The sequence below is a fragment of the Onychomys torridus genome, chromosome 1 (genome assembly GCF_903995425.1).
Source record: "Onychomys torridus chromosome 1, mOncTor1.1, whole genome shotgun sequence".
Taxonomy (NCBI): Eukaryota; Metazoa; Chordata; class Mammalia; order Rodentia; family Cricetidae; genus Onychomys; species Onychomys torridus.
The window spans coordinates 131,816,795-131,839,401 of NC_050443.1; the positions used below are offsets into that span (position 1 = coordinate 131,816,795).

Below are 22,607 nucleotides of genomic sequence, written 5' to 3' on the forward strand. Positions count from 1 at the left end.
ATGCTACATCTGCTACCTAGATGTCCAGCATCCCCCACTCAGCTCTTATTCTGATTAGTAAAATACTTTAGAAATAAACTCAGAAGGATGTTTGAGGATAGTTTTATTAGAGTTTGAGAGAAACACAAGTAAGCTTCAAACCTAGCTGCTTCTTGTAGGAGGGAGATGGAGAAAAGGGAGAGGTAAGTCATACTTTTTAAGTTATGTCCATGAAATGTGCTAATGTGGTTTTTAAGCAGTTGCATGGAAGAAGAGGAGAAGGGGTTCAGAGAAAGAAAGGGAAATCTCAGACTTTCTGATAATGTATATTTAAGCCAGTATCCAAAATACAGATAAGAAAAATGGAAAATGGACTTATTGGCAAGCCAAAGTCCTTATCTTAGAGGGCATCCTATTCCTTGTCCTTGCATCTGAGAACAAAAGACTGTGTCAGGAATGTGTGCTTAGAAGTAGAAACAGAGATCTGTAACTCAAATAATGCTGAGTTCTTGCCAAAGCATCCATGTAATTATATTTAATGTTATTTTCAATTTAATTAAAATTCTAATTGGACTCTGACACTTGGGAATCAGCAAGGGTTAAATAAAGTTATGGGCTCAAAGCAAAGTCTAGCATTTCATAATTCAGTAATATGTAGGAATTATTCATTATCTTGTCCTCCATAATTTACATGAAAGCAATAATCTTCAAATTCTAATATCATTGAGAGGATTCACAGAGTGGTCATCTAAAGTGCTTGCCTAGAGCAGTCTTTGAAAAGTGACCAACAGAGAAAGTGAGATTTAAGCTTAGAGGTAAACTGAGACATCAACAACACTTTGTTTTTATTGTTAGTAAATAGTATCCATCTATTTGACTAAACTGACTACAAAATTTTAAAGTTGGGTGGAGCTCCATTAATAATCTTTAAAATCTATCACATATAACCTCTGGATAATTACTATACCAGATTTGATCTGGGGAAGAACAATTTTCCAGATAATCTCAAAGTATAGATTGCTGATCAACAAAGGCATATGTTCTCACTTACACTGTTCTATTTTAATTCAACTTCTTTGTAATCATGTTCCTCTTTTCCCATGGCTATGGACCATCTTGTGATTGAAAGATGGCATGGATGCAGAACAGGACAGATGTGGCACACTTTCTCCTGCTGGGACTCACTGATGAACCAGGATTACAGATTCCCCTTTTCAGCATCTTCTTCCTCATCTACACCATCACCTTGGTGGGCAACCTGGGGATGATCCTACTGATTGTCCTGGACTCTCATCTCCACACTCCTATGTACTTTTTCCTAGGAAACCTGTCCTTAGTTGATTTTTGTTACTCTTCAGCTGTTACTCCCACAGTCTTGACTGGGCTTCTTGTAGGAGACAAGATCATTTCCTACAATGACTGTGCTGCTCAGATGTTCTTTTTTGTAGCCTTTGCTACTGTTGAGAATTACCTGCTGGCCTCAATGGCCTATGATCGCTATGCAGCAGTGTGTAAGCCCCTACACTATGCTACCACAATGACTACAAGTGTGTGTGTGTGTCTTTCTATAGGTTCTTATTTCTGTGGTTTCCTGAATGCCTCCATCCACATTGGGGACACTTTCAGTCTTTCTTTCTGTGGGGCCCATGTGGTCCATCACTTTTTCTGTGATATTCCAGCAGTTATGGTTCTCTCTTGCTCTGACAGACATGTCAGTGAGCTGGTTCTTGTTTATGTAGTGAGCTTCAATATCTTTTTTGCTCTCTTCATTATCTGGATATCCTACATATTCATTTTTATCACTATCCTAAAGATGCAGTCAAGTGCTGGATATCAAAAGGCTATTTCCACCTGTGCCTCACACTTCACTGCAGTATCTATTTTCTATGGGACAATCATATTCATGTACTTGCAGCCCAGCTCCAGTCACTCCATGGACACTGACAAGGTTGCATCTGTGTTTTACACCATGATCATCCCTATGTTGAATCCTCTGGTCTATAGCCTGAGGAATAAGGAGGTCAAGAGTGCATTCACAAAAGTTTTGCTGATGACAAAATAGTTTATAGTGATTTATTTTTAAAGTTCTAAGATGAACAACGCTTCTCATTTTTTTATTCCACATGCAATTAAATTCTAGAACAGATTCCTGTATTTCTGCAAGTCTATTGGATAGGAAAAGAAGAATATTGTATTCATGATCATAGCTATGAGATTTTTGTCTGCTTGACAATATTCCTGTGAAGGATATTTATATACTGTTTCAATAGATTATTGTGTTAAGTGTGATTTTACTATCAGCAAAATGTTGATAATATTTTAAAAATCAACTGTAACCATGAATCTATGTATTTGATGTAAATGATAAGCTCCAAAAGAATATTCATATACACTTTGCTATGCTGACATATTTTGAACATTTCGTGGTGTTTCAGTGACTTTTTTGACTATTGCTTTGATTGTTCTGTGATGAGTTGTGCAGCTTCTTTTTTCTAACACAGTATGAGCAAGAGTCATATGTTACCTGTGTAGTAAGAACTCCTAGCATGTCTCATAGAAGAGTACTATGATTTTACATGCTTTATTTAAATGAGTAATTAGATCACATTGATTCAATCTGATTTTTATGCATTGAAACTAGGTATTTTTAAATAAATTCTTACTGTGTGTACAGAATGAATGTTTTAGAATGTGACAGCTGGTTCTAAAGCTTGAGAGAAATAGGTGCTAAATATTTCTTGCTTCAAGCATTTTTTATTAGATTGCTTGTTTTGTTAATTTAATTTTTTTCTAGCCAATACACTTTACTGCTTTTCCATTAGCAGAGAGGAATCTGGTATATTCATGGAGATTCAGATGACTATCCAAAGATTTAAGATGAACCATGGAGAGGAGCTCATGGCAGGTGCCAGGCCAGGACCTCTGCCAATGATCACTGAACCCATCCTCAGGGAAGGGTGTAAAACACAGAGGTGGAAAAACAGAAAGCTATAGGAAAGGGCTGGGGAAAAGGGACAATTTATATGCAGGGGAAAGAGGGGGGATTGACAGAATCTAATCAATATTTATATGTATAATTCAGCTATCATTTGGCTTAAAAGAGCTTATTGGGAAACGTTATCATTTTTGCTATTTTCTATAGAGAAAATATTTTACTGTTTAAAATAAATCAGTTTTGACTTAAGTTGCCTGTCAGCAAATTTTATCATAGCAGCGGAAAGGTAACTAACAAGATTTGTATTGGTGGCTAAGTGTTCTAAGTCTACACATGGGAACATACCACCTTGCTCCCAGATTTATAATGAACACACCATTTCAGCCAAGAATACACCACATTCCCTTAGACACAGTAGCTTTTTTAATATTGATAATCTTCCCTTCCATTATTTTATCTGTATATCTGTAACTAAATGATCTATTTTGTCAACATTTCCTTGTAATTACTAGAACAGTTATTAAATTATATTGTTTTGGCTTTACATATTAAACTTGCTAGTGAATTATGAAACATTTCAGACCAAAGATCTTTCCTCCTTTAGGACTCTATTCCCAGAGTGTACTATATTTAAGAAACAAAGCTTTCTGGTACCTAGTGAAATAATTATTGAGTTAGCAAAAATATAGAGATTTGTATAACAAATATTACATAGGTCTTCACAATTTTTATTTTTATCATTTTTTTTCTTGATAATATTCTTCAAAACATATAATTGTCTAGTTACATGTCTAATTCTTAGCTTTCTTTCCTCCACAACAAACTTTTATGAATATTGGAAAACCTTCAAATTTGTTCACTAACAAAGAATCCATAGTACAGAAGTGGGTCTAGGAAACAGATTCTAAGAAAAAATTATATGAATGATTATATGAATGATAAGGAAAACTAAATTGAACACATCATCTGTATCTTTTGTATTTGTGTGCCCATGTATGGGTGTTTTCCTGTGTATACAGGTTCCTGTGGTAATGAGTGGTTATGCATGTGTTTTATATGTCTTGTGTATGTGTGTGTGTGTGTGTGTGTGTGTGTGTGTGTGTGAACTTTGGTTCTTTCCTCAGATTCTACCCATATATTTTTAAGACAGTGTCTTTGGCCAAAAAGCCTCAGTAATCTATGGATCTCTATTTCCCCAGGTTTTTTTTTTTTTTTGAAAATACTGCTTCTTTTATTCTTGATATTATAATATAATTAAATTATTCACCCCTTCCATTTCTTCCCTCCAAGCCTCCCACATATCCATCTTTGCTCTCTTTCAATTCCATGGCCTCATTTGTTATCAGTTGTGGTTACTTGCTCCACAACTCTGAATGTTTATTGTTTGTGACTTTCTTCAATGGTTTCCATCTATTGCCAAGAGAAATTTCCATGATGATAGGGTGTACACTTATCTGTGAGTATAAGAACAAATGTGCAGGGAGAATAAAACTCTGATCCTCCTGCTTTCAAGGTATGTGTTTTAAAGACTGAGTTCTTTTCCTGGCCCCCATATACTTTATCTTCTAATGAAACCTAGAACACAGAGAATAGAACATATTATGCCATGCTATATGCTATATGTTAACATGAAAGTCATATTTTAATGCACAGACTTTTTTCCTGTATTTTTAATAAATTGCCACAAGCTTGTGAAATGAAAATGAGAATCATGCTATTTTCTCACATTGTAAAGGATACATTTTCAAATAGGTTCACTGGTAAGATAACAATCTCTAGAAACTCTCTTGGGAGTTAGCCTTATGTCTGTCCATCATCTGTTGCCTGTGTTCCTTGGCTTTCTTGGGGTAATATGCCTTTATGGCAACAATTGATTTTCTCAACTTTTTTCTGTGTAATGTCCCTGTTACTGTCTTTTTGCTTGCTAAGAAATGTACCAACTCTATGAAGGACATACCATTCAGGCTATAAAACTCAGCAATGTAGATAATACCACTAGTCAGAATGAAAACAAAGACCTAATCTGTCAAAGCTCATAGTTCTGGGAGTGTCTCTAGATGCACTAATCTTGTTTTTTAGTTTCTGTGGTTCTGCTTCTGAATGACTGTTCATGTTAACTGAAGTATGTCAACTTAGCATAGAATTTTTATGATGAAAAGCTCACTTTGAGAAAGGTTACACTAGGATCCTGAACATGAAGCGTAGTTATCGGATGGCTAATAAAGACTTTCTATTGGCTTAAACCCATGTCCAAGCAATCTTCTCTCATGGCTACCCCACAATATTCCATGACTACCACATCTAATTTCAAAGATTTTTATTTGAAGAGATCCTTTTCCTGTTTAGCAGGGATGTGGTGATATTTTATTTGTATGTTACAGTCCTGGCTGTTTGCAGTCCCGGAACTGCTTGTGGGTTAGAGAGCCCCTGCTGCAGAGATGGTGAGGTAAGGCTGGCTGGTGGCTATTCCTATTTCCCTGATCTCTAAGGCTTTCACCCCTATATTTAGCTCCATGTTTTTTATTTAATAAGACCATTTAGAAATTCATCTACACAAGCCCTAGTCAGTCTCCTAGCCTCCTACACTTGTGTACTGTCAATTTTCAATTAGAATTTTTATTTCTGTGATAAAATATCATGTCCTAAAGCAACTTGGGGAAGAAAACGTTTATTTCACGTACACTTAAACTTCATAGTTCACTGAAGGAATTTGAGGTAGGAACTCAAGGTAGGAACATGGAAGTAGGAAGAGAAGCAGAAGACATGGAGTAAAACTGCTACCTGGATTTCTTCTAATGTCGTTCTCCTTTTATTTTCTAATACATTGCAGGACCATCTGCCCAGAAGTACCACTATGCACATTGGGATGGGCCCTTCCACATGGGTCAATGACTAAGAAAATGCAGACAGGCTTGCCTGCACACCAATATTATGGAGGAATTTTCTCAGTTCAGGTTCCTTTCACTCAGATGACTGCAGCTGGTGTCAAAACATGTTTTGTCATGATGAAAAAAGGAGAAAAAAATATTTCAAGCAGGAAAAAAAAAAAAGAAAAAGAAAAAGCACTAGCCAGCACACACGGAATTGTCAAGGTTCATGTAAGCTGGAGAATGTATTGATTCTCCATTTTTTTGTTGTGTAAGATACCACCATTCATACTTTAAAAGAGACTTAATTTTTTGTATGTATGTGTTTGCTTGCATTTATGTTGACAAACCACGTGCAGGCCTGTTGCCCACAGAAGCCAGAAAAGGGCATCAGATACCATGAAATAGGTGTGTGCCTGATTGTAAAGTGCCATGTGAATGCTTGGAACTGAACTCAGGTACTCTTCAAGAGTAGAAAGTGCTCTTGAATGCTGATCCATCTTTCCAATGCCTTTTAATTCATTCTTAGTTGAACACATGAATTGGCTTCATTGTGTGGCAACTGTTAATAGTGCTGCTATGAGCATTGTATGAAGGAATTGTTCCCATTCTTTGACTACCTAAGTACTAGGAAAAGAATGACATTTTCCTGTGGTAATTGTGAATAACTTTGAAGATTATCAACCGTTTTCTAATTCCACCCAGTTTTTCATTCCTATTAACAAATTACAAGTATCTTACATCTTTGATGAAACTTGTTATTTTCTGCTCTATGTCTAACTTAGTGGCTTTCTGTGGTATTGTGTTTCCAAAAATATTGTGCAAGTTAATAAACTTACCTGTGGTCAGAGAACAGGATGGCCACAAAATTAAACATGAGGATAGGCAGTGGTAGCACATGCCTTTAATCCTAGCATTCCAGAGACAGAAATACCTCTGGATCTCTGAGTTCAAGGCCACATTAGAAACAGCCAGGCATGGTGACACTCACCTTTAATCCCAGAAATCCAGCCTTTAATCCCAGGGAGTGACGACAGAAAGTAGAAAGATATATAAGGCGTGAAGACCAGAAACTAGCAGCATTTGGCTGCTTAAGCATTCGGCTGGTTAAGCGTTTAGGCTTCTAGCAGTAGTTCAGCTGAGACCCATTTGGATGAGGACCCAGAAGCTTGCAGTCTGAGGAAACAAGACCAGCTGAGGAAACTGTGGCTTGTTCTGCTTCTCTGATCTTCCAGCATTCACCCCAATAACTGCCCTCCGGTTTGATTTCATTAGTAAGACTTTTAAGATTCCTACTACAACTTTCTCTGCCTATGATCCCCAGGTAAGCTTTATTGATGTACACAATATATCACCACATTTCCCATTTTTTGGTCTAAAATAATAAAAGAAGTTTATAACTAATATAAGAAAAACTATATACAATAAGTATATATAATATATACAATCAAGAGTTATATTAACAATGTCCAATCAATTAACATTTTATAAATTCAGAGAAAATATGCCATTATTTATCCTAATTTAGTGAGTCCAAAGTGTTATACCTAATTCATATTCCGTCCTAACTTGTATTACCAACCAAAAATATCTTTTGATGTCTTTCAAACTTATACACTCTACAACTCTTTAGTGAGTTTTTTCTTGAATTTGTTAATGAGGAAACTAAAGCTATAACTTTCTAATCTTCAACTTTCTCAGAGACCTGAGAAGAAAATAATATTAACTGAGTAAGCAGGAAGTGCAAACAAGTGACTTCCAAAAAATGTGAGAAATAACAGAAACAGCTGACTACCTGGAAAGTCACCCAAGATTTCTCTGCAATGTTGGGCATCCATTTTCAGCCTACAGGCCTAGCATATCTGACAGACTTCATTTGTGAAGCAGGGTTTTCTAAGGGCCTTCCTACCTTTTCTTGGAAAGGTCCTACTCATCCCATTTGGACAGCATCCTGTCAGCAGTCAAGGCAAGGGCATTTTCTTAACCAGTGGCTAACTTGCCACAAAGAAAGTAACTCTATAAGGAGTGTCTTCATTGCCCATCATCTTCTCTGAAATATATTGGTGCTTCCAGATCAGACAAGTCTCATAGTCATAAAAAAGAATGTATATTATTAAAACATCTTAAATGCCAAATTCTATAGATCTCTGATATTTGAAGATGACCTGTATATCTAAAATATATCTCTTTGACCTTGAAAACATACCTAATATGACTACATGCTTGATTGTGATAGGTGACTAACTACTAACTTTCATTTCTTTATATCCTAGTTGTTGGTAATAGTAACTGGCAATTTGCATTACATTGTTAAATGAGCTGTATAGGTGCAATAACTTGAACAAGATTATATATGTATATATATTATTTTCTAACAAAATCAATCTCAAATTTGTATCTATATACAAAATTTGTATACAATATACAAATATCCAATCCAATGTAAAGTATTTAAAAGTAGTAGTCACTTTTTAAAAGTAGGTTCAATAATCTATCTTTTTATCTTTTATCTATATCTTCCCCATTTTCTTCAATAGAAGTAGTAGTAGTAGATTCAATAATTGACCCTTTTATCCTATTATGTCTATATCTCTTTTTTTGAGAGTAGATTCAATAATTTACCTTTTATCTTATCATATATCTATATTCTATTTTTCTTTTCAGAGTAGATTCAATAATATACCTTTTATCTAATATCTATACCCTCTTTTTTCTTTCTTTTCAAACAAGAACACTAAATCTAATCTCCTTTGTTTATCCTTTTTCCTGACCATTAACAATGACAATTTGTAACCAACCATCCTGAACAATGACAATTATCCATAACCCATTGAAAGACAAAAAAAAACATCCATCCCACCTCTTGGGAATGTGGGCATCATGTTCTAAAATTACTTCCTGATCTCTGGAGGTGATGGCATCTTTAGGGGATCCTGGAAAGAAAAAATTTGGATTAATTGTCAAGTCCTGGGAGAGATAGCTGTATCATTTGTTCAGTCTCTGTAAAATGGGAAAGTTCAGGGCTTGTCTCAAGTCCTTGCTCATGTAGTCTGTGAGGCTGGATCATCTCTGCTAGCTTGTTGGTATTATCATTGTCCTGATGGACTCTTCATTGTGGGATCCCATCATCTTTTTGAAGATTTCAAAGATCCCATTGGGTCAGATTATTCCTTTTCTTGGTCATTTTTTTCCAGATAATTCTCTCTTCTTCTTTGGATATTTATCTGTTCAAATATCTTATTTTTAAATTCTTCAGGATTGTTTTTTTTAATTTTCCTGAAAGACAAAAACCAAATCATTCTCCAACCTAACTTTGGGGGGGTTCAACATCTAATCTTTATCAGTTTTGATTTATGGTTTCTCCTGAAATTTTTGTTCTCTCTTCTATAGCTGTCCTATCATCCAGAGAAGTGTGATTTTTTTTTTTTTTACAATAGGCTTTAGGTTCTTTAATTGCTCTGGGACAGGAAAGAACCGAACAAAATTTGTCATGGGGGCTTGTGAGAGGCTACTCAAGGAGTTTTCCCAATGGCAAAGGCAAAGGATTATCTTATCTGTCCCTTGTTGATCTACATTCATTAGTTCAATGTTTGTCTTTGCCACACCTTTTGCATAATCCTGAAGGGAGGAGAGTTCTGTTGCTTTTGTTCCTTGAAAAAAAACATAGTTTTTAGGAATGTCCTGTTTACAGCCCCTTTTTGTGTGACCTTATTTTCCATAATTGAAACACCTGACATTACTGTTTTTCTTCAAACCTCTGGTAATCACCTCTCAAATGCAAGTATCATCATGGTCATCAGATTCAATATTCATTGAATATTGAAAATACATTAGCATTTTCAAAAGCCAGAGATTCAATTATTATCTGTCAAGATTCTGAATTTGGTATCATTACATTTACTGCTGAAGATAACCTTTGTAAGAAAACAGTGAAGATTTCTTTTGGGCCCTGTATAACTTTTGTAAATGACTCAATTTTCTTTCTTACTTCTTCAATTCTGTCCCAGGCATCCAAGGTTTCCATTCAGCATAAAGCTAGGGTGTGGTCATATAAATATTGTTTCTGTATATCAACATAATAGCCTTCTCCACAAAGTTGATCTTGAGAAATTTCCATATCTCTAGCCCTACATAGCCCTATGTTTGCTTTATGAATGGATAATGCATACTATATGACACTATGGCTTCTTTGATTCTCCTCAAATCTAACATTTGCACAGGAGATCAATTAGCTCATACACAGCCTTGAGCATTTGGCAGTTCCTGTAAGGTTACTAGATAGATTAAGGTTGGTTATTTGAAAGCCTTAGGCTGTTTTTCTATAACCATATAATACAGTGCTGAGACTGGTTCACCTTTAAATTCCTCCATCTGTGAATTTCTCTATGATCTGTTTTAACAAGTTTTTCTAAAATTTTTATGTAGGCACTCACATTAACCAACTTTTTAAATGATAAAACAGAAATGATTGAACAAACAATATTTATAATCAACATTGCATCTATCCCATCAACATTAGGTATCCTCTCATTTAGTTGTTTCAGACTGCCTAATGTGTTATCAAACAGAGACCAGACACCCTCTGTCGTAAAAATATTTCCCATTTTTAATGTGGGAAAATGATCTTTTAACTAATTTTTACCCTTAAGAAATCTTAATTGACTCATTAACTCTGCTGAATGCAGAACAGCAGAAGCCAAAGCAGATTTCAAGGGAGCTACCTAGTGTGACAGCAGCCTGAGATGGGGATCCAGAGAGAGCCCACAACCCACCAGGAGAGCAGAAGTGAAAGATCCATATGGATTCAGCTGATTAGGGACTCTGGCCCATGTGGGGTGGAGACTCCAGCTGCATGCAGCTCAGGACTGAGCTGGGGTCTGCAAGGCCAATAGACAAGCAGCTTTTTCATGAATTTGTGCTATAAACATTGGGTGACAGATGGAACACAAATTTTAAATGGACTTTTAATAAAAATTCTAGAGCCAGATATTGGGGTGAAAGCTGAAAGATCAGAGAAGCAGAACAGCCAGCCACTAGCTTATCTCTATGAAATTCTCAGCCTCAAGAGAGAGATCCTGTTTCCTCATGACTTAGATACCTTTCTGTGTCCAATATTACTTCCTGGCATTAAAAGCATGTGTTACCACTGCCTGGTTTTGTTTCTCTCATGTAGCCCAGTATGGTCAAGGGTCAGAGGAAAGAGAGCTTAGGGGAGCAGGAGGTACCAGCTGGATCAGGAGCAGAGTGGAAGATTGGGGAGGGAGATACCATGATGAATGAAGACCCCAGGGGAATAGGAAGAAGCAGAGTGCTAGAGAGGTCCCCAGAAATCCACAAAGATACCTCTACTATAGACTACTGGCAATGGTTGAAAGAGTGCCAGAGCTGACTTGCTCTAGTGATCGGATTGCTGAACACCCTGGATGTCATGATAGAACTCTCATCCAGTGACTGATGGCAGCAGATGTATAGATCCACTGCCAAGCCCCAGGTGGAGCTATGGGAGCCTAATCAGCGAGAAAGAGGAGGGTTTGTATGAGCAAGAGATATTGAGACCATGATTGTATAAAGCACAGGGACAAATAGCCAAACTAGTAGAAATGCATGAACTGTGAACCAATGGTGGAGGAACCCCCTTGGAAATGGACTAGGTCCCTCTGGATAAGTGAGACAGTTGATTAGCTTGTACTGTTTGGGACGCCCCCAGGCAGTGGAACCAGGACCTGTCCTTGGTGCATGGGCTGGCTTTTTGGAGCCTGGGTCCTATGCTGGGACACTTTGCTCAGCCTTAGTGTAGGGAGGAGAGGATTGGACCTGCCTAGCTTGAGTCTGCCAGGCTGGGCTGACTCCCCAGGGGAGACCTTGCCTTGGAGGAGGTGGGAATGGGGGGTGGATTGGGGGAGGGCTGGGGGGTGGGAGGAAGGAGGATGGGGGAATCCATGGCTGATATGTGAAATTAAGTGACTTATAAAATAAAAATATATCTAAAAATAAATAAATAAATAAAAACATAAATGTATGTACATAAACATATATCATATAACAACAATTAATAAAAAAGACCATGAATTTGAAATAAAAAGAATAAGGAGTAATATCTGGGAGGGAAGGAAAGGTGGAAATGATGTAATTATATTATAATCTAAAAAAAAATAAATAAAATAAATAATAAAGAAGCCAAACCTATAATCACTTTCATTCCTGTAATGAGAAAGGTGTAATAAGTCTGTTAAAGACTGAGGACTCAGTAGAATACATACAAAAACTGAGGGCAATTTATTATATGAAAACTTTTGCTCAGCTCTAAGAAAATTAGAAGGTATGATTGCATTTAAAAATTATTTGTGAGAAAAGTCCAAATACATTGTTGAAAAACAGGTAGAATTTATTACCTAAAGGATGATTGTCCTAATATTGTATACCATAATTCAGATTGATATAAGAGAGGATTAGGCATTTTCATCACAAAGGTATTGTAAGTTTTTGTTATTAATTTAAGCTTGGTAATGCAAGGAATCATAAACTTGGGCTGATATAGCTGACTTGGGAGGCATGAGTCATGGTGTCTTTAAGGTTTGAGACTTTGGCTCCTGCAGTACTTTCTGTGTCTTTCAATTCCTGATGACCAGAGGCACTCCCTGGGGAGTGAAGCATAGAGGCCACCTGTGTGCTTCTGTGTTCTTTCTAGCCTTGTGTGTTATAATGGTTGGCAGCTAATTTATGAGGAAGAGATGTTCTTCAAAGCTTAGGTATATATTCCTTTATTCTTAATATACCTGCTGAACAGAAGATGCTCTCACAAGGATGGATACCTGAAAAGGTCTGGGAAAAGAGTTTTAGGGAATGACTGAAACTTTAAGCCCCATTTCTAACTCAAATAGACAAGGTTTGGGGTATTTTCCTTAAGGGCGGTTGAAGGGTCTCATATTGACTTGTTTCCTTGGCTTTGGTTTCTTTTTCAACATGAAGTTGGGTCATTCAGGAGGTGGAAAGAATCTGGGAGGATTTGGGAGAGGTGAAAGAATATGAACAAAATACATTAAAAATATATAATAGAAAAATGTAATACAAAATTTGAAAACAGGAAATTAAATAAAAATGTTTCAGAAAATGAAAATGTCAATTACCTATTTTAGTCATTGTTCTATTGCTGTTGGGACACCATGACCAGAGTGACTTCTATATAGGAAAACATTTAATTGGGGCTTGCTTATAGACACTGGGGAAAAGCAAAACCAAAAACCAGCTGGGCAAACTCCAATTTCTGCATTCCATATCTGATGTCAAAAGTACTCTTCAGATCTCCATCTCCTTTCATCTTTGTTGACTACAACTCATTTATTTTTTTTGGGGGGGGGGCTTGTTCCACACCCTGTTAGCAGCTCTCCTTGGCAGATATCTCATGACTGTGGCATCTCCTTCATTTTGGAGTATCCAATGAAACACAGGCTTCACTTTCATAGCTTTATGCAGTGGTTACTCTGGGACTCTATAAAGGAACACCTCTGAAACATGCTTGGCCTCAGAAGCTTTTTTTTTTTAGACAAGAGAGAGATTCCACAACTCTTTAATTTATTTATTTACTTATTTATTTATTTATTCATTCATTCATTCATTCATTCATTCATTTATTTATTTATTTATTTATTTATTTATTTATATCCTGGACTTGAAATTCAGAATCACATGGCTGAGGCTGCCAAGTTCTGCTCCCTGGGGCTGGAAGTTGACACCCTCATTCAAATACACTTTTACCAATTTTCTGCTTTAGATCATTTCCTTTACTGCTTAAACTTTTCTTTAATACTTTTCACAAGTGGAAAGCATAGCTGGGTGGGGTCTTGCTTCTATGCCACCACTCCCTTTATTCAATTTAGCATTTTTCTTTAAACCTTTCATCTCTTTGTGCATTGGACAATGCTCTATTACAAGTCCTTGTGCTCATTCTCTCCTTAAATTTTACATTTTGTATTTTTCCTTGTTCACCTTGCTTCTTGTCATTATACATCTACATAAGAGTGGTCACTAATAATCACACAAAGCAGTCGATGTCTGGCTATCGTGAAATCTCCTTTGCCAACACCATTAATCTAAAACATTTCAATTTAGCCTCAGGCAGATTTTTGCAGAAGAGCAGAAAGCAGCCCATTCCTTGCCAAATTCCACAAGAGCCATCTCTAGGCCACTTACCAATATTCTTCCCTGTAGTTAGAGTTTTCCTGCCTGGCCCAGTCAGGACAAATCTCTCTCACCCGCCAGTCCCACAGTTGCTCAGACCCAACCAAATAAACACACAGAAACTTATATTGCTTACAAACTGTGTGGCTGTGGCAGGCTTCTTGTTATCTACTTCGTCTATCTTAAATTAACCCATTTCTGTTAGTCTATACTCTGCCACATGGCTTGTGGCTTACCAGTGCCTTTACATGTTGCTTGTCATGGCGGCGGCTGGCAGTGTCTGTCCTCCCCAGCCTTCCTGTTCCCAGCCTTCTCCTCTTCCTTGTCCCACCTACCCTATCCTTCCCGCCTGGCTACTAGCCAATCAGCACTTTATTTATACAGAGTGATATCCACAGCACTTCCCCTTTGAAACTTCTTGAACTTCAGTTCAAATCACCCTCATCATTGTCTTCTATGCTTATACTGAGATGGCTTATTAATGTTTGCTTAAAGTATCCAATGGCTTTTCCTAGTTAAAAGTCACCAAGTCTTCCATATTCATCCAGTAAACAGAATTGTCAGGTCAATCACAGCTATATCCCACATCATAGTATCAACTTCTGACATAGTCAGTATTCTAGTGCTGTGAAGAGATACCAGGGTCATAGAGACTCTTAACAAAGGAAAGCATTTGATTGGACCTTGTTTACAGTTTCAGAGGTTTAGTCCATTATCCTTATGCCAGGGAGCATGGTGTCAGGCTGGCAGATATGGTAGCTGATAGTTTTACATCAATATTTGAAGGCAGGAAAAGGAGAGAGAGATTGGGCCTGACTTGAGCTTTTTGAAACCCCAAAGCCCACATGTAGTGATATACTTCCTCTAACAAGACCACACCTAATCACTGTCAAGTAACACCACTCCCAAGCATTCAATTATATGGGTCTATGGGCACCATTGCTAGTCAAACCACTGCACTACTCTACATATATAATATATACATCAAATTACCATACAATATTCTATCTGAATGTACAGTTAAAATAATATTAATAAAATATTTGTGATTCTACAACTGACATGTGAATTTTTATTCTGATTCATAAAATATTTTACATTTTTCATTGTTAAAATACTTTGTTTCATGGGATATGCTATTACTGTTATTGTTTTAAAGAAACATTTATGTGTTAAATACATTGAGAAATATAATTTCGATAATCTCTATGTAATGATACAGCAAAAGTGATTAAGTAATGTCTGTTTTTTCACTCTAACATAACTATTTATTATTTGAAACTGTCACATAAAAAAGCTTTGCTGAAACAATTCAACAAAGACTGAAGTACTTATTATTGAAAAGGTGGTGACTATTTATACCTGGATAAAATGTTACAAAGCACAGCTCATTAAACATTGTAATATTTTCTAAATTGTGGCTATGTAGACAAATTCTTCAGCTAAGGAAATTGATAATATTAAGACAATTTTATTTTATGGATAACAAGTGATATTTGACATTTGTATTATTTCATAGAATAATATTAAGAGGGATTAAATTTCTTTCATTGGAATTTGATGTCATCAAATGACTAAGCCTAGAGAAAATTTGTCTTTTGAACAACCTTCATGAATGCACTCTTAACCTCCCTGTTCCTCAGGCTATAGACTAATGGGTTCAGCATGGGGATGACCACAGTGTAGACCAAAGATGCAATTTTATCTGTGTCCATAGAGTGACTGGAACTAGGCTGCAAATACATAATGATGACAGTCCCATAGAAGAGGAAGACTGCAGTAAGGTGAGAAGCACAGGTGGAAAACGCCTTTTGGTACCCCTCACCTGAGCGCATTTTCAGAATGGTGACAAATATGAATAGGTAGGAAATCAAAATAACAAAAAGTGCAAATATAACATTGAAACTTGAAATAAGAATCAGAATAATCTCACTTTTGCCTGTATCAGAGCAACTCAGAGTCATGACTGCTGGAATGTCACAGAAAAAGTGATGGACCACATTGGCCTTACAAAATGAGAGGTAAAATGTGTCTCCAATTTGCACAGAAGCATTCACAAAACCAATAATATAGCAACCTGTGGCCAGATGAGCACAAACACTTTTTGTCATGATGGTGGAATAATGGAGGGGCTTACACACTGCTGCATACCGGTCGTAGGCCATGGATGTCAAGAAATAACATTCCATAGTGGCAAAGGCTGCAAAAAAGAACATCTGGGCAGCACATGCATTGTAGGAGATGACCTTATCATTAAGAAGCAAGCCAGATAAAAACTTTGGAGTGACTGTTGTGGAAGAACAAAAGTCCACCAGAGAAAGGTTGCTGAGGAAAAAGTACATAGGGGTATGGAGACGAGAATCAAGCAGAATCACTGTGATCATTCCCAGGTTCCCAATCAAAGTGATAATGTAAATAAGTGTGAATACAATAAAGAGTGGGATCTGTAGTTCTGGGGCTTTGGTTAGACCCAACAGGAGAAATTCAGTCACCTCTGTAAGATTCTTCATTGATGGTGTTTTGTTAATCACAAGATGATCTACAGCAAAGTAAAATAAAGGAAAATGTGACTAAAAAAGAAAAAATCAGGATGTAAATTAAAATAATTATACTTATTTTATGACAATTTCTTTTTAATAGTTATAAAATATAAACAAATATACAATTTAGAGGATTAAATAATCTATGTAGGAGTATACAATTTTTGCTTCAAGTTTTTTTTTTTTGTGTGTGTGTGTGTAATTTAGTCTCTATAACCCAGAGTAACCTTGAACTCAAGAATCTCCTGTTTCTGCCTCCAGGGTACAGTGATTATAAACTTACAATATCACACTAAACTAATAACATGATTTTAATTGTGATTGGTCTTCATGACTTGGCTTCCAGGGTCACTGATTTCATTTATGTGTTAGAAACTGAGTTTGTAATGACTCATTTCATATTTGAATCACAAATATGAAATGATTTCATTTATGAGTTACAAACATTCATTACAAACTGAGTTACAAAAAGAACATATAACCTTAACTCTCCTAGCTTACAAATTCAGAATGGAACATTCCCAAAAGATCTGTTCAGTCGCCCGGTTTACACATCTGTAGTTATTGCACATCAGAATTTGTCTATATTCCTATCATCCTCCCTTCAGTCACACAAGATTTACTAATTTTTATGCACATTTATGTATGAAGGAATTTTCTAATTGAAAAATTTTATTCAAGTGGGCACAGGCTGGTAGAAACAAACATGAGAAGAAGGTGCTACAAAACCTAGATACCAGTAATGAATTGAATTGATTTTCATTTTATTTAATTTATATTTAAACATTATCCATATTGTGTCACATTCATGAATAAAATTGTTTCATAGAACAATTTACAAATGAATGTCCTGTGGATGGACAGGGATAAATACAGTTTCAGAGTCATGTCCAACCAACAAAGTCAATTCTGAAAAGAAAATACAGCACTGGTGTAAAGCTCAGTGCTCAGGGAATTGACTGTGCATTAGAACAAAAATCTATACTAGTTATCAGTTGTGAGACATTTGGTATAACCTGATTTCCCTGAATTTATTTTGTCTGTCAGTAAAACATAATTTACTTGGTCTTTTTTTATCAAGCTCAACTTACTGAGCATTAAAGGAATTTGTGTATATGCAAGTATGATGCAAATTTTCAAGTCCTGATGAGTGTTGATCAGCTGAAACATGATTATTAAAATTCTTGGGTGGTATCTGTGTTGGTGTAGGAAAAGGAGTTGTTAACAAATGGTTGTACTCTGATAAATTTACATTTTAACTTGTGTTTTTCTATATTCTAAGTATACTCAAAGTTGTTTACTCCAGTATTTCTCTATCCTTTCTCTCTCAGGTAGATATTATAGCAAACCATTCACTTTATTTCTTCATTGCAGAACAATTTTTCCTTGTGCTGAAAGAATCTCATTTTACATGAGACTTATTTTGCTGTTATTGTTTATCACCTTCTTGTCTCTCCACATGTAATTGTAAAATCTGAATCTTAAATTAACTGTTTTGTTAATGTGTTGCCTACCTAATAAGATGAGCCTTAGTTTTTATTTATGATTTAGCATTTTCTGTTTTATAATGGTTAATGTATTTACACTAGACTCAGTTTCATCCTCAGTTTAATCACTAGACAGTTCTTTGTATCACATAAAACAACATAATTGCAGGTGTCTGGGGTTTTAATGGGGACTCTTTGTGGACCATTTTATTAATGGCTGATACATATGTGAATAAAATATATATAATATTACCTTTATAATTAGAGTTGTTGAAGCTGAGCTGTCTTCAGGGATCATATAGTCTTCTTTATAATTGTGTATATTAATCAAAAGAGAAAATTGAAATATTAATATATCAAAATAACATACATGAATTTATGTCTTAAGTCAGATCTCCAGAAATTATTAATAGTTTAAATTAATACTTATGAGCTAGCTTTCCTCATAAATGATTGATAGCTATTTTAAAAAGAGAACATTTATGTCAGAGAAGGAGAGATATAGAGAGAGAGAAAAAGAGAGAGAGAAGAGAGAGAGAGGCAGACAGACAGACAGATAAAAGACATATAATCTTCTTTTATGTAAATAAAATGAGCAACTGATAAGAATTCAGACTATGATTATATTATTCATATGCAGTATGAATTAAAAAGTCAAGTCATGTGTATAATACATGTAATTAAGAACAGATAAAAAGTAAGACACTGAATTTGAAAGTGATAAGAAGGAATTATATATAGGAGAGTTTAGAGGGAGGAGAGAGAAGTGAGAAATAATGTAATTAGATTATCATCTCAAAATTAAAGAAAAAAGAATAAAACTTAAATCCATGTCTAACTTATTTTCAAGTCTGTACCTGTAATCACTATGATGGCAGCTTTCCTGGTGAATACTAATTTAGGTGAGACAGTGAGTAGATAAAAAGGAGTCTATAGTAATGAGCTAAGTAGGTTCATTACAATTCTTTCAGAGTGAGCGGATGTAGTGATGCACCATTTTGGGGGTGATATATCCCTTTAATAACACATCAGACACTACAGGCTTATTAAAATTAAGAGGCCTATATTCAGGTCTTATAGATATTATAATGCCTTTTTCTGTGCATTTTGAAATTATCAGTAGTTCTGTTTCTTCATCTGTGGCTAGAAATGATAAACTTATTTCTAATACAACATCACAGAATTCAATATGTTTTGACTGCTTGAGGTTTCAGACTTACCCCCAAAAACCTGAGTAAAGTCCATTGAGTATTCTAAACATTTTGGAGTTCACTTGGATGAATGTAAAACAAAGGATCTCTGGTCAGAGTCTTATCTCTTTAAAGTAATACCAAATGAGGCTATGATAATATTTTAGAGGCCAGTCTGGGGAGCTAGGTGAAAACTGTACAAACATGGAATTCTCTCAGGGAACAGACTCCCTCTGAGGGAAGCAATTTTTCCTCACTCCACATATCCAGCAAAAAAAAAGCAATTAAAATCAAGGAAGATCATATTTTTTTATGTTTAGTGGCACATAAGTTCATTAGTAGCAACTGCTGTTATTTCCTTTTTGTGTCTTGAAATTTCTAATTTTCCATTTTACTCATGGACAGTGTAGTTAATTAATTTACATCAACATAATGTAGATATTTTAATTGTCAATATTTATTTTTCTATGTTTTTATTAACTTAGTTTTTATTTTTTCTATGAAGATATTATTATTAACCCACTGGGTACTGATTATTTGGATTTAAAGAAATCAATGTTTTCACTTTCATGCTTATGACTGATATTTGAAATATGACAAAGGTGTCAGAGATGAAAATTTAATGTTTTCATAAGTCAATCAAACTTTTGGTTTAGAGTTGTGGTTAAATGATTTTTTTCTGTCATGACTTAACTTTCCTTAACATACACTGTTACCACAATATGTATATTCTACCAGGATGAGTTGTTCATGAGGTAGCCAATATTCACCAAGGAACAAAATTCAAAGATGTTCACATGCTTAGACCTCATACTTAGATTTTGCTGCAGGAACATCTTCATCTAAAATGATGGTCACTTCATTTCTTTGGTGTCTGCCCCATCCAATTATTCACCCTTCCACAAATTTTATGATGTTTCAATGGATTCTGGAATATTGAGCCTCAGTGATCCATAGCAATATCATACTCACCAATGAATTTTTTAGCTCCATTTTTACTTTTTCATGCTTAAATATGTTTTTATTGAAATAAAATTATACTACTTTCTCTGCTTCTCTCCAACCAAGAGCTCCAATATCCTCTTCTTCAAATCCCTTTCATACTACCCACAGCTCTCAAGCTTCTTACCTCTTTTATTTGATTATTAGTGTTATTCATATGTAACAATATATTTAAGAAAGGCAAATTCTAATTTTCCAAGCAGTCACTAGTTGCCTGTAGTTCTTTGTCTAAGAGTGGGAACCCACAAATTTGTCTCTCTTCTTTCTACCTTAACATGTCTACTGGTGTTACTATTTCCCTGTCTTGTTTCTGTATCCATTTCTAGGACTGCTTTATTACAGATATCCTGGCCTTCTGTTTTTATAATTTTCTGCCCCCTCTTTCCTGATGTTCACTGATTCATAGGTACAGGAACTATGGTATAGAGGTATCTGGGTGTGGCAGGTGGGAGGGCTGATATCACAACAATCTGTTGGACTCTGTATTGTATCTAGTATTTTGTGTGTGTGATGGTTTCTATAAGCAACAAAGACAGGATAATTGTGTTAGTTACACTATTCTGTGATGTAAGACTATGATTTAGAATGTAGTAAGGAATTATGCCAGCAGAAATGGCTGTAGTAGAATCTTTTCAAGATCCATGCCATCAATAGCTCTGAGAAACTGTCTAGGTTTTAAGTACAAGCCGTGAATTGTCTCCTGTAGGCATTAATTGCAATTAGGTAGTTGTTCGTTACCACCAACATGAGATTGCTAATTCTTACACTTTTATGGATATCTTGCCATGCTGGTAATTGCCATGATTCATAGCTATTGAAACTGGGTAGGACTTTTTAATTGTTTCCTTCCCTTATCAGCTTGCATAGTATTCTCTGGAATCATAAAAGCTAGATTTCAAGGAAAGGTAAGATTCGGTTAGGTCCAAATCAACTGATTCCTATGCACTAAGTGTGCATGATTGTCAATAACAGGCACATACCCTCAACTCCTGAGAGTCATCTAAGCGTTGCATTGATATTCACTGCTGTTTTAGGAGTGACTTGGACTATTCTGACCCACTACTCAGAGATCTGAAGTTTTTATTGTAGAGGTCTTTAACCTCCTTGGTTAGGTTCATCCAAAGATATTTTATTGTCTTTGATGGTATATTAAATGGGAGTACCTGATGACTACCTCATGGGAACAGAAGGTTCCATACAAACTTCCAAAGGAGAGAAGCAAACAATAATATCACCCAAACATGATGCCTATGAACCATATCAATGATCAGTATGGCACAATAACCCTATGGGTAATAGAGGTACACATAGCTGGGTGGCAAACAAAAGCTCTCTAATTGGACTTAAGACCCATTCAACAAAAGGAATACCATCATTGGTTCTGGAACCTAACTAACTCATCATTGCCAGTAAAATCATTTTTTATTTGAGGAGAATATACAACCACTAATTTACTAACCCAGCATAATCCCTAACAACAATCTATAAACATTTGTCTTTATATCCATAGATTACTGTGATATACATCCCTCATCAAGGAATCTTCTCTGTGCTAGAGACAGAGACCACTACAAAAAACTGCGACCAACCAATAGGCTAAATTGTGGAGTCCAGTCCCAATGGAAATATCTAAACAGCATTGCTAGAACTAAGGCTCAGGGAACATTGCAGAAGATGGGTTAGAAAGACTGAATGAACAAGAGGATCATGAACTTTCCTTTGAGTTTTTAATCTTCTAGTAATATCAAGAGATCTACCCATATAATCTTACAAACTTGATGGCCCAAATGTGCATTGAAAAAAGAGGACACCAACAAGCTTTCCAACATGCATGGGGTAAGTTCCATGAGGCCTCAAAACACAAAGAACTACATGCAAATAAATACAGCTGGGAAAATGAGAGGTGGCCCTCCTTAGAGAAGGGCACACAAATTGGTAGTCAAGTGGCAAAGAATCAGCCCTAAAAACTGACATACAATTAACATTATACATACTGATTAGAATAAACACACACACACACACACACACACACACACACAAACACAAACACATATATACATGATATAACAAGTGATGAAAAATTAGAAGAATGGAGCAGAGTAAAAATGAGGGTTTATAGGGAGGAAAGAGGAGGGATAATTATTGTAATTGAAATAAAATAAAAAAATAGATGGATGGTGTCCATGATCACATTTTTAATCTGTTGTTGGTGCATAAACATGCTTCTGAGTTCTGTAATTTGCTTTGTATACTGACACTGTGTTGAAACTGTTGACTGTTTCTAAAGTTTTTATGGTGGAATTTTTAGGATCTCTTATGTATAATATATTGTCATCTGCAAATGGTGATAACTTGGATCTTCTTTTCCAATTTATATCACTTTAATTTTCCTTTCTTACAAAATTATTACATACAGTGCTTGTAGCACT

The 22,607-nt window shown here is 35.7% G+C and overlaps 2 protein-coding genes across 2 annotated transcripts; one reads left to right on the plus strand and one right to left on the minus strand.

The window, feature by feature from the left end:
* The first annotated feature begins 1,108 nt into the window (after nucleotides 1-1,108).
* Nucleotides 1,109-2,041, plus strand: LOC118592166 (olfactory receptor 5B3-like). The gene has a single exon (XM_036200931.1). The coding sequence runs from the start codon at nucleotides 1,109-1,111 to the stop codon at nucleotides 2,039-2,041; it is 933 nt and encodes a 310-aa protein (XP_036056824.1).
* A 13,498-nt stretch (nucleotides 2,042-15,539) lies between these two features.
* Nucleotides 15,540-16,469, minus strand: LOC118592324 (olfactory receptor 5B17-like). Its single transcript, XM_036201165.1, has one exon. It carries the CDS (start codon nucleotides 16,467-16,469, stop codon nucleotides 15,540-15,542), a length of 930 nt encoding a protein of 309 aa, XP_036057058.1.
* Nucleotides 16,470-22,607: the final 6,138 nt, after the last annotated feature.